Here is a 14503-nt window from a genome sequence, read left to right as displayed (position 1 = left end):
GAGGCCAGTCGGCCGCCATACCACTCTCCACTCACAGGTTCTGGGTGGCCAGGGCACTGCAGTCTGACCCTCAGGCCAGGTCCCTCCGGACTGAAGGCACCACAGCATCGCTGGGGCTGCCCCGAGAAGGTTCTAGTCTGCACAGCCCACTGGGCGTCCTGCTCAAGCCCGTCTCCTGCCCAGTCCTGTGCCTCTTCCTGGCCTGACCCTGTCCGGTCCCACGTTTGATTCCGGTCGGGCATGTACCTTGGCTGCAGGCACATCCCCGTTGGGGTCGTGCAGGAGGCAGCTGGTTGATGTTTCTCATTGATGTTACTGGCTCTGTCCCTCTCCCTTCCTCTCTGTAAAAAAAATCAAAATATATTTTTAAAAAAATTGGAAAATCAAAATTTCCAATAGTCTATTGATGGAAATGCACATCTAGCCCGGCCAGTGTGGCTCAGTGGTTGATGTCAATCTGTGGTCCTGGAGGCCACAGTTAGATTCCCAGTCAGGTTGCAGGTTTGATCCCCAGTGTGTGTGTGTGGGGGGGGGGGGGGGGAAGGGATGGGATGGGACACCAATGATTCTCATTGACATTTCTATTTCTGAAATAAACAATATTTTTAAAAATTCACATCTAAGTGGCGGAATCTCTTAACAGCCCTGAGCCCAGTCCTACAGGGTGGACTCTATTCCAACAGGGATCCACGTGGATCTGTCTGAGGGAGAGGGCGGGTTAGCACTAGGAACACGTGTTAATGGGGCCCGCCCCCCCATCCAGTTGGGGGCAGGGACTGACCAGGAAGGTCTGCCTCCAGCATCCCGTCGCCCCCTCATCCCAGGTAATTCCGCAGGGCTGGCTCTTAAGAATGGGGCCAACACAAACCGGTTTGGCTCAGTGGATAAAAGCGTCGGCCTGCAGACTGAAGGGTCCCAGGTTCGATTCCAGTCAAGGGCATGTACCTTGGTTGCGGGCACATCCCTAGTGGGGAGTGTGCAAGAGGCAGCTAGCTGATCAATGATTCATCCATGTTTCTAGCTCTCTCTTCCTCTGTAGAAAAATTAATAAAATATAAAAAAGTGGGCCAGACAGACCTTGAACCAGACTGTTCCATGCAGGAGGCAGGGGCAGGCCCAGGCTGCCAGGGGTGGTCTGGATGGCAGGGGCCTGGGGCTGGGGCCAGAGCAGCCAGGGGAAGGAGCACTCACAGAAAACCTATTTATTTACATCGGGTGATCAAAGTAACAAAACCCAACTCCACCAGGGCGGGTCCTCTTCCCGCCTCCCCTTCCAGCCCCTCTCCTGCTGCACAGCCCTTCCGCCTGGGCAGCTGGAGCTGGGGAAGGAGGGTCGGTGAGGGGGCCGCCGGTCACAAGCCACTGGGCTGGACACAGCGGCCCGGTCCAGTCCCTGCGGCCGCGCCTTTGTCCGGTGACGGGAGAGGGGGAGGCGGCTTGGCGAGGGCGGCTGCAGCCCTGGGGGGGGCGCCCCGCCCGCAGTCCGGCTGGGGGAGGGCAGGGGCGGGGTCAGGAGTACTTGGTGTTGGAGATTGTGGTCCACAGCAGTGTCTTGAGGTGGCTCAGCACCAGTGAGTGGTGCGCCTCCACCTGGCTGGCCAGCCCGCTGAGCGTGGCGCAGGTGCTGAGCTGGCGGCCCAGCTCGGCGCGCAGCTCGCCGGGGGCGCCGGGCAGCAGGTAGTCCCGCAGCAGCTCGCACACCTTGGCCAGGTTGGGCTGCAGCAGGTCGCCCTTGCACTGGCGCAGCAGCTGGTCGCAGGGCGCCCGGCAGTCGCGCCCGTAGGTGCAGTCGGCGCTGCGGGCGCAGCGGCGGCCGCGCAGGAAGCGGCGCACGGCGGCCTCGGGCGCCACCTGCCGCAGGTCGGCCATGCGGAAGTCGTAGGTGGCGGTGTAGCCCACGTTGGCCAGCGTGGTCTCGCACATGTAGAAGGTGCCGTGGGCGCCGTGGAAGAGCTCCTCCACGAACTCCAGCAGGCCGATGGCCACCTTGGCGCGCCACGGCCACGGCGGGCCCAGCCACTGCTGCAGGGCGCGGTGCAGGGCGGGCGGCAGCAGCGGGCGCAGCAGGGGCGCCGCGCCGTGCCAGGAGCCGGGCGGCGCGCCCTCGGTGACGTACAGGTCCCCGCAGAAGCCCAGCAGCCGCGCGGCGTGCTCCTTGTCCCGCAGCGACAGCAGCAGCAGGAACTCGTTGCCCTGCAGCAGGGCCCACGCCGCCTTGGCCTCGGCCAGCGACACGCGGCCGTCCTTGTTGACGTCCGCCAGGGCCAGCACCTGCCCCACCAGCGCCGGCAGCGAGGGCAGGTCTCCCAGGTTCGCCTGAGGGTGGGGCCAGACCAGGGGGGCGGCGGTTCAGAGCCAGGGCGTGGCTGAGGCCGCAGGACGCCGGCCTCGGTGGGTGCGGGCCCTCAGGTGCCCGGGGGCTGGCTGGGTGGGTGGGCTGCACCCGGGACCCAGCACATCCAACAGCCTAGAGGAGCCCGGCCTCCCACTGCCGCCTCCTGGCAGCCCGCCCGGACTGCCCGCCCACCAGCATCTCTCAGGAGCTGCTCCCCCGAGGACGGGGTCCCCGTGTCTCCACCAGGGCTCAGGGCGGGGGTGGGCACCTCCGCACGGAGGTGAGAGCCTGCCGGGCGGGGCTCTGACCCCACCTCCCGTGCTCACCCTGCTGACACCCCGGGAGCAGGGTGCTCCCGGCCTCGTGGGCGATCCTGATGCTGGGAGCTGGGCCCAGCCAGAAGCCTGACCCCCAGGCCTGTGCACATGCCCCCACGAGAGCCGCTGACCTTGAGGAAGCTGAGGGTCATCTCCCGGAACTCCTGGATGGAGGTGCCCCGGACGGGCCTGTCGAACAGCACCAGCTCCCGCCGGGGCACCGCCTCCGGCCCGGCCTTGGCGCTCCGGCTCTCCTCGATGCTGCACTTGATGGTCACCTCCTTGCCCTGCCAGAGCCCGCTGTACACCTGGACGGGCACAGGGTCCCGTGTGGAAGTCCCTCTCCCGCAGCACCCAGGCCCTGAGCCAGGCCCCGACGCCCGGGGCTCACCTGCTGGCTGGGCACGGAGGACAGGCAGGCCCTCCACTCCACCTTGTGCAGCTGGCACAGGTCCTGGCACAGGGAGCCCGAGATGATGCCCTTGTGGTACTGGTCACACTAGGAGGAGGACACGCCGGAAGTGGCTGGGAGGCGGGGCTCGGGGGCTCCAGCCCTGCTACCCTGAGTCCCCCCCCGCCTTACACGCTGTGCCCCTGGGCGGTGGCCCCCTCCTGGGCCACACACTCCTCAGAGGCCCGATGCTGCCGTCAGGAGCCGGGAGCCTCCAGCCACTGCGCCCTCAGAACTGGCATCTGTCCCTGCCACCATCCCTCCGTCCCGGGGCGCTGGCTTCCCCGGGCTCAGCACCCTCACTGCCCAGGTGCCCAGTTAGAGCCCACAGCCGCGGGCACGTGCCAGCTGGGGGACGTGGTCGGGCTGCCTCGCCCCCTGGAGGCGGCAGGCTCCCCAGCGCCTCTGCGGACTGTCTGCGCCCTGCACCCCTCCAAGCCCCCACGCCTGAGCCAGGGCCACAGGGGGCGCTCCCAGCCTCGATCCACCCGGGCCCTGGGCCGGGACGGGGCTGGAGGTGAGGGAGCTGGAGCCCGGCGCCCTTCCCTCTGCAGCGAGATCCCGGAGTGGATGCTGAGGTGCACTAGGTTGCCATGGAGCCCAGGCACGGGGGAGGCAGAGACAGGGAGCACAGTGCCAGCCAGCAGGGAGGAGGGAGGACGGGACAGAGCCAGGCCTGGGCTCCACGTGAGGGAGGCGTTGGCTGTGGCAGCCCCCGCTGGGGAGGGAAAACAGAAAACCCAGAACCGCACCCTCCATCCCCACCTGGAGGGAGGCCCCACCCCAAGGGGTCTGCCGTGCATCGAACCCGGGACCGTGGGCGGGGGACGCTCCGAGAGGCGCCACGGGGCGGGGGGCGGCCACGGAGGCTGCAGCGGGCGGGGCGTCCTCCAGGCCCGTTCCCGGCTGCAGTCTGGGCCCATCCCTGGGCCCGGGCCGCCGTGGAGCCTCTGAGACCTCGGCTGGGCCCTCACGGTCACCAACATCTGCCCGCTCCACCCTCCCCCCAACCTCTGGAGCCCGCCCGCCCGCCCGCCCGCCCATCCCGGGCACTGGCAAGCTCTCCGGGGAGCCTGCCGGGCCTCCCCAGCCACCCACCTCCTCCTCCGCAGCCAGAGGGTCCCTCCCAGGCCCCCCTCAGGGCCTCGGAGGAAGGTGGGGCCACGCCCAGGCCACGGGGACACTTACGATGACCGCCTGGCACACGTGCCCGCGGCAGAGCTCCGTGTAGGACGCGTAGTTCACGTAGGCCAGCCAGCTGCCCGCAAAGACGCCCAGCCACACCAGCAAGACGAACTTGACCCTGAGGCCTGGGAGCCGGCCCTGCTGTGGGAGGGGCACGGGAGGAAGCGCCACATTTGGGGGCGTCACCCCCCTCACGGACCCCCGCCCGGGCCTGCCCTGCTCCAGTCTGGAAAACGGGCGGCCCAGGCACGCTCAGGGGTCCCCCATCTGCACACCCCACTTCGCCCACCTGGAGGTGGGGCAGGCGCTCAGACTTTTACTGTAACTATGTGAGCAGCCCAGCCAGCATGGCTCAGTGGCTGAACGTCGACCCGTGAACCTGGAGGTCACGGTTCGGTTCCCAGTCAGGGCACAGGCCTGGGGTGCAGGCTTGATCCCGGGAGAGGTGTGCAGAAGGCAGGAAGGGAGAGGGACAGATGGAAACACTAATGATGAGAAGCACGGACAGGCTGCCTCCAGCACGCCCCCTAATGGGAATCAAACCTGCACCCCGGCCTGTGCCCCGCCCCGGAATCGAACTGTGACCTCCAGGTTCACAGGTCGACGTTCAGCCAATAAAAATGTTTACATAAATACCCGGGCAGGTAAAGAGTCAGTTTCAGAATGGGGGACACGGAGTCAGATCTTTGTTTTCCCAAGTAAAGACGTTTTACACATTTCCCTCTGTCTTGCCCTCATTGCCTAGTCACCTCTGAGGGGCGGGCTGGAGATCGCCAGGCGGGCACGCTGCCCTCCAACGGGGCAGTTCCCGTGGGGCCGGGCCAGCAGGGAGCCCGGGCCTCGGAGGCGCTGGGGCAGAGGGCAGGGCCTGGCCTCACAGTGGGCCCTGAGCCATGGAGACGGCCTCACACGCCCTCTCTCAGCAGCACATTCCCAGCAGCCAAATGGGCACAACCAGTGCCCCTGACCGGAGACCAGAGACCGGGCAGACTCAACGGGGCCTCTCCAGGCGGGGGTATCGCCCACCTTAGAACCGAGGGGACCCTGAGCTGCCACATGCAGCCGGACCGCGCAGTCCCGACGCTATGTGAGGGAAGCGGGCACAGCGGCCCTGTGGCTCCTGTGGCTCCGTGGCTGAGCGTTGACCCGTGAACCAGGTCTCCAGTTCGATTCCTGATGGGGAACGGCCTGGGTTGCGGGCTTGATCCCCAGTAGGGGGCGGGGCGTGCAGGGCAGCCTACTGATGATATTTTTCTTTCTTTCCTTCTTTTTTAAATATGTTTCCATTGATTTTCAGAGACGGGAGGGGAGAAGGATAGCGATAGAAGAACATGAGAGAGAAGCATCATCTGATAGGCCAGCCTGTCCCCAGAGGGGGCACCACTGCCAGCACTGGCCATGCCCCCAACCCTGCAGCTGGGCAGCAGCTTCAGTCCTGGTCCTGGTCAGGCCTGGTCCTGGGTCCTGGTCGGTCCTGGGTCCTGGTCGGTCCTGATCAGTCCTGGTCGGTCCTGGTCCTGATCAGTCCTGGTCAGTCCTGGTCGGTCCTAGTCAGTCCTGGTCGGTCCTGGTCCTGGTCAGTCCTGGTCAGCTGGGGGTGGGGCTGCCCTAGGATGTGGGGGCACCAGCTCCCACCAGAACAACTGCATCTCTGGCTCTTCCTGGAGAGGCAGGTCCTGGCTGCCTCCCCCCGCACGGCGGCCTCCATCCCTGCCGCCCCCTGGAGGGCTGCAGCGGGAGGGCCTCGCAGGCTCCGGGGGCAGCCTGGGCGCCTTGGTGGCCACTGAGGAGCAGCAGGGGGGATAAGGGGGGCATGGAGCGGGTGAGGAGGCTGGGCCTCGGCCGCTGACCCCTGCCCCTGCGCCTGTTTCCGTCTGATTTGTTCACGAGGAAAAACAGGAAAGCAGGGGGGCAGCTGGGGTGCAGTGGCCGCCGGGTACTTCCCACTGGGCGGGGCTGGGGCTCTCAGCATCGGGGTCCTGGGGCGCAGGACAGCCTGGGCCCCCGATGGGGGGGCAGGTGTCACAGGGCCCCGCACAGCCCTCCCCACCCTGCCCTCCAGGTGCCTGTCACCCAGTGCACTGACCCCTCTGGCCAACTAGGACCCAACCCAGGTCCTCGTCCTCCAGGGGCAGCCCCGCCCCACCCTCCTCCCCGCCCCAGGCGGCCCTGGTGGGCCGGCCTCACTCCTGTGCGCAGCCATGGAAAGGGGGGGGGGTGCTCAGGGGGCAGGCCAGCACCAGGGCTGCCCGCAGGGGGCTGCCCACACGCACCGCCCGCCCCGGAGGGGTTTCCCTGGCAGAACCCAGAGGCGTGGAGGGTGTCCCTGGCACTGAGGCGGCGGAGCCGGGCGCAGACCAGGGGGACCCCTGGGTCCCTCCCCTCGAGCCGCTGTGCCCCACCCGCTCTGCAGGGCCTGGGCCGCCCTTCCAGCAGAGCTGGGCCAGAGCAGGGGGGGCGCGGGGGACGCGGGGGGAGGGCGGGGGGCTGGAGGACACGGGGGGCACGGGGCATCTGGCACAGACGTGTAACCCACATGGTCCAGGGATCCCAGTTCTCCCCAAAACGGAGCAGCTAGGGACGCGGGCCCCGGGCCAAGGAGGCCACGGGGCGCCTCCCGCTGGGCCCCGAGGCTGGGCCAGGGCTGGCCTGCGGGCTCGGACCCCTGCAGAGGTGACAGCCCCTCCACACCCAGCTGCGCCCAGGCAGCGGCCTCCCCCGCAGACGGAGGCCCTGGGAGGACAGGGCCTGGCCAAGGTCAGCCCGGGGTCAGGCACACCCTGAATCCAGGCTGGGCTGCCTGGGGCGGGGGCGGCCCATCGGGGCGTTTCTGTGCCCCGGTGTCCGCTGCAGAGCAGGCCCGTCTCCAGGCGGAGGACAGAGCGGCTGGGGTGGTGTCTCGGCCTCCGGGCGCAGGTCCTGCAGCCCCGGGTGGGCCTCGCCAGCGCAGGAGCGGGTGCACCGGCGGCGCCCCCATCCCCACCCCCGCCCAGGGCCCGGCCTCCCGCGGCCATCACCCCGCGGCCTGAGCCCGGCCCCCGCCCTCCTCCCCGGCTGGACCCCTGCACCGGCCTCCGCCCCGCACCCCCCGCCCCGCACCCACCTGCGGGCCCGGGGAGAAGGGCCGGACGAGCAGCCGGTGCGCCAGGCGCCGCAGCCGCCGCATGGTGGCCGGAGCGCCGCTCCCCCGCCGCGGGCCGCTCCCAACGGCCGCTCCAACGGCCGCTCCCGCCGCCGCGTCCCCGTGAGCGCGCTCCCCCTGAGCCCGGGCGGGAGGGGGGAGGGGGGAGGGGGAGGGGGAGGGGGTGGGCTGCGGGGAGGGGTGCTCAGGGGCCTGGGGAGATGGAAGGGCAGGAGCGCGGGGGGGGGGGAGGGGGGATGGGGACGGAGAGGCGGGCGGGAGGGAGCGGGGAGGGTAGGACGGCGGGGAGGGGTGCTCCGGGGCCTGGGGAGATGGAGGGGGACGGAGCCGTGGGTGGCGGGCCCTCGCCCCCGCGGCGCGCCCCGGTCCGGGAGGAGGGCGCCCAGGCCGGGCCCGGCTCCCAGCGGAGGGGGAGGGCGCTCGGGGGCGGGGAGAGGAGGCGGCGGGCGGGCGGCGGCGCAGGGCGGGGCCTGCGGGGCCGGCGGCAGGAGGCGGGGCCGGGCTGGGAGCGGTCCGAGTGCGGTCGGGGTCAGCGCCTACCCGCGCGGAGGACGGTGGGCGCCCGGCTGCGTCCTCCGCTTCTCCGGGTCTGGACGGAACGGTCCCCGCACCGCGCACCCCGCACCGCGCACCCCGGGCGCGCGCACCGGCGGCCGCCGGGGTCCGGGGCTCCCCGCCCGCCCCGGCTCCGCGGAGGGACCCCGGGGCCTGCGTCCCGCCTGCCCTCCCGGCCTTGGCACAGACCGGGCTCCTCCGCCCCTGCCCCGAGGGGCCTGGCCCGGAGGAGGAGCACCGGACCTGGTGCGGTGGTGTCTGCGCGGAGCCGCCGCCTGTCCGTCCTGGCGGGGTGGGGGCCCGCTGCCCGGTCCTGGCCGCACATCCCGAGGCCCGCGCCCCGCCCGGCCCTGAGCCGCCCGGGGCGCTGGCAGGTTTCCGGGCGCAGAGGCGGCCTGTGCACCTTCTTGGCAAAGTGTCGGTCCCGTTCCCTCTCACTGAGCGGTGCGGTGCTGGTGTCTGCGGGATGCCAGTCCACGCCGCCAGGTGGCCGGAAAGGCCTTTCTCCCGGTCTGTGGTGTCTTTTCCGGGTCTTTTTCTTTTTCTTTTTATTGATGTCAGAGAGGAAGGGAGAGGGAGGGAGAGAGAAACATCCATGATGAGAGAGAGAACCATGGATCAGCCAGCGGCCTCCCCTCGCCCCGCACTGGGAACCGAGCCTGCAACCCGGGCCTGAGCCCCGTGGGAATCAGGCCGGCAACCTTGGGGGGGCCAAGGACACCCCCCCGCGGAGCCGCCCACCAGGGCTCCTCAGTCCCTTCGCCGTCCTTCCTGGAGCTCAGGGTCTGGGTTTGGTGAGGGCCCTGCGTTCGTGTCCTCTGCGGTCTGTGCATTGTGTGTGTGTGTGTGTGTGTGTGTGTGTGTGTGTCCAATCTCAGACGTCTCGGGGTCACACAGGTTTGCTGACGGAGACCTGTGAGCCCCACACTTTGACACGCCCTGTCCTGGAGGCTGTAGTGGCTGAAGGTGACCGAGGGGCGGCCATCCTCAGGCCCAAGGCCGCCTGGTCCCCCGGAGAGGCCACGGGAGGGTCAGGGGGACCTGGAACATCCAGAGGACCTGGCAGCACCCCCTCCAGACAGCCCCCCGACAGCGGCCCCCTCTGGACAGCTGCTCGGCCGACCGAGGCCTGGGGCCTAGGAGGGGATGGGGGTGTCAGAAATGGTTTTCTTTTTCTCTTTTTCCGGGGGGCGGGGGGTACATCACAGAGGAAGGAAAGTAACTCAGAAATGGGCTTAGGAAACAAGGTATGGAGGTACCGGAAGGGCCAGAAGCCCTTGGGAGTGAGCCTGCTGATGCTAAGGTGCCTGGGGCTGGGAGGGGGGAGGCCTGGGGCTGGGGGGGGGGAGGGAGGGGGGGAGGTCTGGGGCTGGGAGGGGGGAGGCCTGGGGCTGGGGGGGGGAGGGAGGGGGGGAGGCCTGGGGCTGGGAGGGGGAGGCCTGGGGCTGGGGGGGGAGGCCTGGGGCTGGGAGGGGGGAGGCCTGGGGCTGGGAGGGGGAGGGAGGGGGGGAGGCCTGGGGCTGGGGGGGGGAGGCCTGGGGCTGGGGGGGGGAGGCCTGGGGCTGGGGGGGAGGCCTGGGGCTGGGAGGGGGGAGGCCTGGGGCTGGGGGGGGGAGGGAGGGGGGAGGTCTGGGGCTGGGAGGTGGGGGGGAGGGCTTGGGCGGGGAGGGGGGGGAGGCCTGGGGCTGGGAGGGGGGAGGCCTGGGGCTGGGGGGGGGAGGGAGGGGGGGAGGTCTGGGGCTGGGAGGTGGGGGGGAGGGCTTGGGCGGGGAGGGGAAGGCCCGGGGGAGGGAAAGGCTAGGAGGTGTGTGTGGGGGGGAGGAGGCCTGGGCAGCTCAGGAGGGAGAGTCAGAAATCAGCCCAGGGCCTGGGGGCGGTGGAGGTGGGGGTGGGCCCTGCCTCCGGGCCCCTGGCCCTGGTGGGGAGGCTTTTGCAATCAAAGAGGCACCAGGCCGCCGCTTAGTCCCAGGGCCCGGGCGGCAGCGGCCCAGGAGGCAGGAGGCGTGGGTGCAGCCCACCACCCGAGAGGCGCTCATGGCCCACAGTCAGTGGCCAGGAGCCGGGTCTCCGCCTCAGAGGCGCTCACGGCCCACAGTCCTCGGCCAGGAGCCGGGTCTCCCCCTCAGAGGCGCTCACGGCCACACAGTCCGCGGCCAGGAGCCGGGTCACCGCCTCAGAGGCGCTCACGGCCCACAGTCCGCGGCCAGGAGCCGGGTCACCGCCTCAGAGGCGCTCACGGCCCACAGTCCGCGGCCAGGAGCCGGGTCTCCCCCTCAGAGGTGCTCACGGCCACACAGTCCGCAGCCAGAAGCCGGGTCTCCGCCTCAGAGGCGCTCACGGCCCACAGTCCGCGGCCAGGAGCCGGGTCTCCGCCCGAGCCGTGTCCTCTTACCCACAGCCGGGGTTTGGAGGACGTGAGTCTGGGAGACTGCTCCTCACTACAGCTCAGGAGGCGGTGGAAATACGACAGGTCTCATCCGGGGACCCCAGAATGAGGGGCCGACTCCGGGAAGAGCGGGGTTCCTCCCTCATGCAGCTGAGTGTTAGCCTCCGAGGGCTGCGGGAACAGAAAGTCCTTCCGCCCGGACCCTGCACACAGCCCCTGCTCCAGTTCCGCCCCCCACTGCGCCCGGGGTGGGGAGGGGCCCACTGCACTCAGCAGCCCCCCACTGCACCCAGCAGCCCCCCACTGCACCCCACTGCACCCAGCAGCCCCCCACTGCACTCAGCAGCCCCCCACTGCACCCAGCAGCCCCCCACTGCACCCCACTGCACCCAGCAGCCCCCCACTGCACTCAGCAGCCCCCCACTGCACCCAGCAGCCCCCCACTGCACCCCACTGCACCCAGCAGCCCCCGACACTGCGCCCAATGGACTCTGTAGAGATAGGGCCTGGAAATGCTCACACTTCATTGGCCAGAGCTTCGTCACATGACCTGACTCACTGCAGAGAAGGCGGGAAACCAGCCAGGCCTCCAGGTGACACTGCAGGGTCCGGTGCCTTTGGGCTCAGGCCCCGTGTGTGCAGGACAAACGAGAAATGGGGACAGAGGCCCCGGCACATGCCCTTCAGAACCCGCACGCCCGCTGCCCCAACCATGATGACCTTTAGGCTGAGGTCAGAGGTCACACTTTCCCTGCAGACAGGTGTTCAGGGAGGCCTGGCTGGGTGGTTGAGCATTGACCTAGGAACCAGGTCAGGAGTCCATGTGTCAGGGCACAGGCCTGGGCTGCAGACTAGATCCCCAGTAGGGGCGTCCATCTCCCTCTCCCTCTCTGAAATCAATAAAAAGAGGAGAGAAGAGAAGGGGACCCCACGTGTGGTGGGGATGCCTCAGGCCTGGGGAAGGCGATATGGCATTCGGACCCAAAGGACGGGGGAGCGGGATTAGGCGGTTCCAGCAGAGGAACGGAGCGAGCAGAGGCCACAGACCGTGGGCCCCCACGGACCCTGTGTTCTGTGCCGTGAATGTTCGTACGTGCAGGTCAGCACCCCGAGGTCTGGACGAGCCCCACACAGGACGTGAGCCACTGTTCGATTTGTGTGTCCGCCTTGGCCACCCCTCGGCCGCCATGCCTCCCCCTGCCGGCTCGGACCCGCTGGTGGGGGTGCCGGGAACCACTTCCAGCAGGTAATGATGACATGGGTGAAGCTCGGGGAGTCACAGGGTGCAGTCACATGGAGCTCACCTGTTGGAACGGTTACAAAGCATGTTTGCCAACCTGGATGGGGTGTTAGCTGCCAGACAGCCCAGGCCTTTATTGCCTCCTCTTAGCCAAACACGGAACAGCTGTGGGCTATTCCCCAAACCAGCAATCTCTGTAACCCTTTGATACCTCACCTTTTGAAGTGTGTATTTCCACCTTGCCTTGGGACAAATTGTGTTAATAAATAGCACGGGGTCCTTAGACAAGGAGAGTCTAATAGCTCCTCCAGCTGAAGCTCCTCTGACCCCCAATGCCTCTCAAAACTACCTTTCGTCCACAGATTCCTTCTTCTTCTTCTTCTTCTTTTTTTAAAAAAAAAATATATTTTATTGATTTCTTACAGAGAGGAAGGGAAAGAGATAGAGAGCTAGAAACGTCGATGAGAGAGAAACATCGACCAGCTGCCTCCTGCACACCCCACACCGGGGATGCGCCCCCAACCAAGGTACATGCCCTTGCCCGGAATCGAACCTGGGACCCTTGAGTCCGCAGGCCAATGCTCTATCCACTGAGCAACACTGGTTTTGGCCACAGACTCCTTCTTAATCATCTATGTGCAGCCTCCTCTCCAGGTGCTGAACCCTTTGTAAGGCTGGGACAAGAACCCCCGGCATTGACGCCCGAACGAGGGGCCCCGAAGGGGGGAGGGGCTGAGCAGGGGGTGGGCTGGGTCAGCTTCTCTGCGCCGGCCCTGTCCTCCGTGCCGAGGTCCCAGCCTCTCGGCGGAGACCAGGCAGGTGGCCACCCAGGAGGCGCCTCTGGGGGATCGGAGTCACGTGTGTGGTCCGTGCACAAGAGGAACGCCGCTCGGCGCAGAGGGGATGGAATTCCGGCTCACGCTCCCACACGCACTGTGACCGCGCCAACACTGACGTGGAGGGAGCCAGACGCCAAAGGGGCTGTTTGCCCCGGATTTAACATGTTCAGAAGAGACGGCTCTACAGACGGATCAGACTAGACAGCGGTTCTCGGCCTTCCTCAGGCCGAGACCCTCTCACACAGCTCCTCCTGCTGTGGTGACCGCCAGCCATAACGCCATTTTCGTTGCTACTTCCTAACTGAAGTTTGGCTACTGTAGTGGATCGTAATGTAAAAGTCTGTTTTCCCACGGCCCTGCTGGCGGTTCTCAGCCTGTGGGTCTCAGCCTGTGGAGCCTAAGACCCCGTGTGGGCTTCCCGCTCACGTGCTGTGGGAACAGCCTCCGGCGGCTGAGCGTGGCCTATGACCCAGGAGGTCAGGGTTCGATTCCCAGTCAGGGCACAGGCCCTGGTTTCGGGCTCCATCCCCCGTGTGGGGCGTGTAGGAGGCAGCCGATCCGTGATCCTCTCTCATCACTGATGTTTCTCTCCCTCTGCCTTCCTCTCTGACATCAATGAAAACATAAAAAACACACACCCTTATACACACACACACACACACACAGCCTCTAGGGGCCACGGCGCTGCAGCCTGGGGCGGGGAGGGGGGCTGCGGAGACCTGCTCTCTGGGCTCCCTGCTCCCTGCCCTGAGGGGACAGGGAGGGGCAGTCTGCTCGGACCCCAGACCGCACTCGGGGAGTCGGAGGGAGAAAGTGAAGTGGGACAGAGAGAAGGAGAAAAGAGCCTCTTCGAACCCGACCCCGCAGCGGCCTGGGCAGAGCCGGGCGCTCCAGGCCTCAGGCAGCGCTGGGCCGGCCCCGCCTGCGCTGGGGCCATGTGCTCACGGAGGCCGCGGGCCTGGGCGAGGGGAGGGCCTGGCGAGGGGAGGCGCTGATTACCAGGTGGTGCCTCTCCCCCCCCCTACCCCCCCCCCCCCGCCCCAGCCCCCCACCCAATGCCACCCTCCTCCACTGCCCGCTTCCTCCCTCCCTCCCGGGACTGCCCACTAGGGGGCAGTGCCGCCCAGCGGGTCCGGGTGGAGAGAACCTGCGTGAACACAGGGCTCCGGGGAGAGGCGGGGAGGGGGGGGGGGGGCAGTTCAAAACCGAGGGGCTCCCCCTCCACGAGGACACACGACTGACATTTCTCAGGACAAGTGTGTCCCGGTGCTCGGCGTCTGTGCTGGAAGAGCTCCCGTGGGCGTGGCCGGCCGCCTGTGCCCGGTGTGCTGGACGGGACGGGGGCCTCCTCGGGGCGGGTGGGACGGGGGGCCCTCTTCGGGGCGGGTGGGACGGGGGGCCCTCTTCGGGGCGGGTGGGACGGGGGGCCCTCTTCGGGGCCAGTGTGAGCGGGGGCGCAAGGTGGGATGGGGGTTCAGGGTGGGACGGGGCCCTCCTCGGGGCGGGTGGGACGGGGCCTCCTCAGGGTGGGAGGGACAGGGTGCCCTCCTCGGGGCCAGCGTGAGCGGGGCGCGGGGTGGGGCGGAGGCTCCAGCGTGCCAAGCTCATTAGCGGTGACTAATGAGCGGATGGTCCCTGGAGGCCGCCTGCCCCGCTGAGTCAGGTGAGCTGACGGTGGCACCTGCTGACCCCTCACTCATGCCAGTGACATGGGACTCCGGGCGGAGGGTGTGGTGAAGGCTGAAGGCCAGAGGCCAGGCCTGCCTCTCAGGGGGCGGGGGCAGTGCGGTCAGCGTGGCTGGCACCGTGCCCCGCGGTCGGGGCTCCCCTCGGCCCCTCTCCCCGGAGGAGGCTCCGGTTACTCACCTGTGGACACAGGCGGCTGCGTGGGAAGCAGCTCGCGGCTGATGCTCACATTCCTGCGGCCCAGCTCACAGGGGCCGCGCCCGGGCCTGCCGTGCGCTGAGCCGGCCTGGGCACGGCTCCGGGGAGGGTGCCAGGAACAGCACCCGTGAGGGGGCACCCTGGCCGGCACCGCATCTGTTCCCGCCCT

General features: G+C 68.3%; 1 protein-coding gene across 3 annotated transcripts; it reads right to left on the bottom strand.

Annotated features, from left to right (window-relative positions):
• Positions 1 to 1187: 1187 nt before the first annotated feature.
• On the bottom strand, positions 1188 to 7829 carry DIPK1B (divergent protein kinase domain 1B). Of its 3 annotated transcripts, none has more exons than XM_084899664.1 (5): positions 7392 to 7829; positions 4292 to 4429; positions 3044 to 3106; positions 2784 to 2960; positions 1188 to 2316 (listed from the first exon to the last, which is right to left on the bottom strand). In XM_084899664.1, the coding sequence occupies exons 1-5, from the start codon at positions 7452 to 7454 to the stop codon at positions 1510 to 1512; spliced, it is 1248 nt and encodes a 415-aa protein (XP_084755790.1). In that variant the 5' UTR covers positions 7455 to 7829; the 3' UTR covers positions 1188 to 1509. The 3 variants fall into 3 exon arrangements, with proteins under 3 accessions (XP_084755790.1, XP_084755789.1, XP_084755788.1); XM_084899663.1 differs by having other exon boundaries at positions 3044 to 3151; positions 4292 to 4426; positions 7392 to 7823; XM_084899662.1 differs by having other exon boundaries at positions 3044 to 3151; positions 7392 to 7822.
• Positions 7830 to 14503: the final 6674 nt, after the last annotated feature.

This window comes from Pipistrellus hanaki (genome assembly GCF_964339955.1).
Source record: "Pipistrellus hanaki genome assembly, chromosome: 11".
NCBI lineage: Eukaryota > Metazoa > Chordata > Mammalia > Chiroptera > Vespertilionidae > Pipistrellus > Pipistrellus hanaki.
This window is presented reverse-complemented; position numbering and strand designations above follow the sequence as displayed.

What these genes read in the sequence shown, in the direction of transcription:
- DIPK1B (XM_084899662.1), bottom strand. Translation starts at nt 7,454, where the DNA reads ATGCGGCGGCTGCGGCGCCTGGCGCACCGGCTGCTCGTCCGGCCCTTC. An exon ending in CCTCCGTGCCCAGCCAGCAG is followed by an intron (nt 2,961 to 3,043) that starts GTGAGCCCCGGG and finishes GTGCCCGTCCAG; the next exon opens with GTGTACAGCGGGCTCTGGCA. An exon ending in TGACCCTCAGCTTCCTCAAG is followed by an intron (nt 2,317 to 2,783) that starts GTCAGCGGCTCT and finishes CCCCACCCTCAG; the next exon opens with GCGAACCTGGGAGACCTGCC.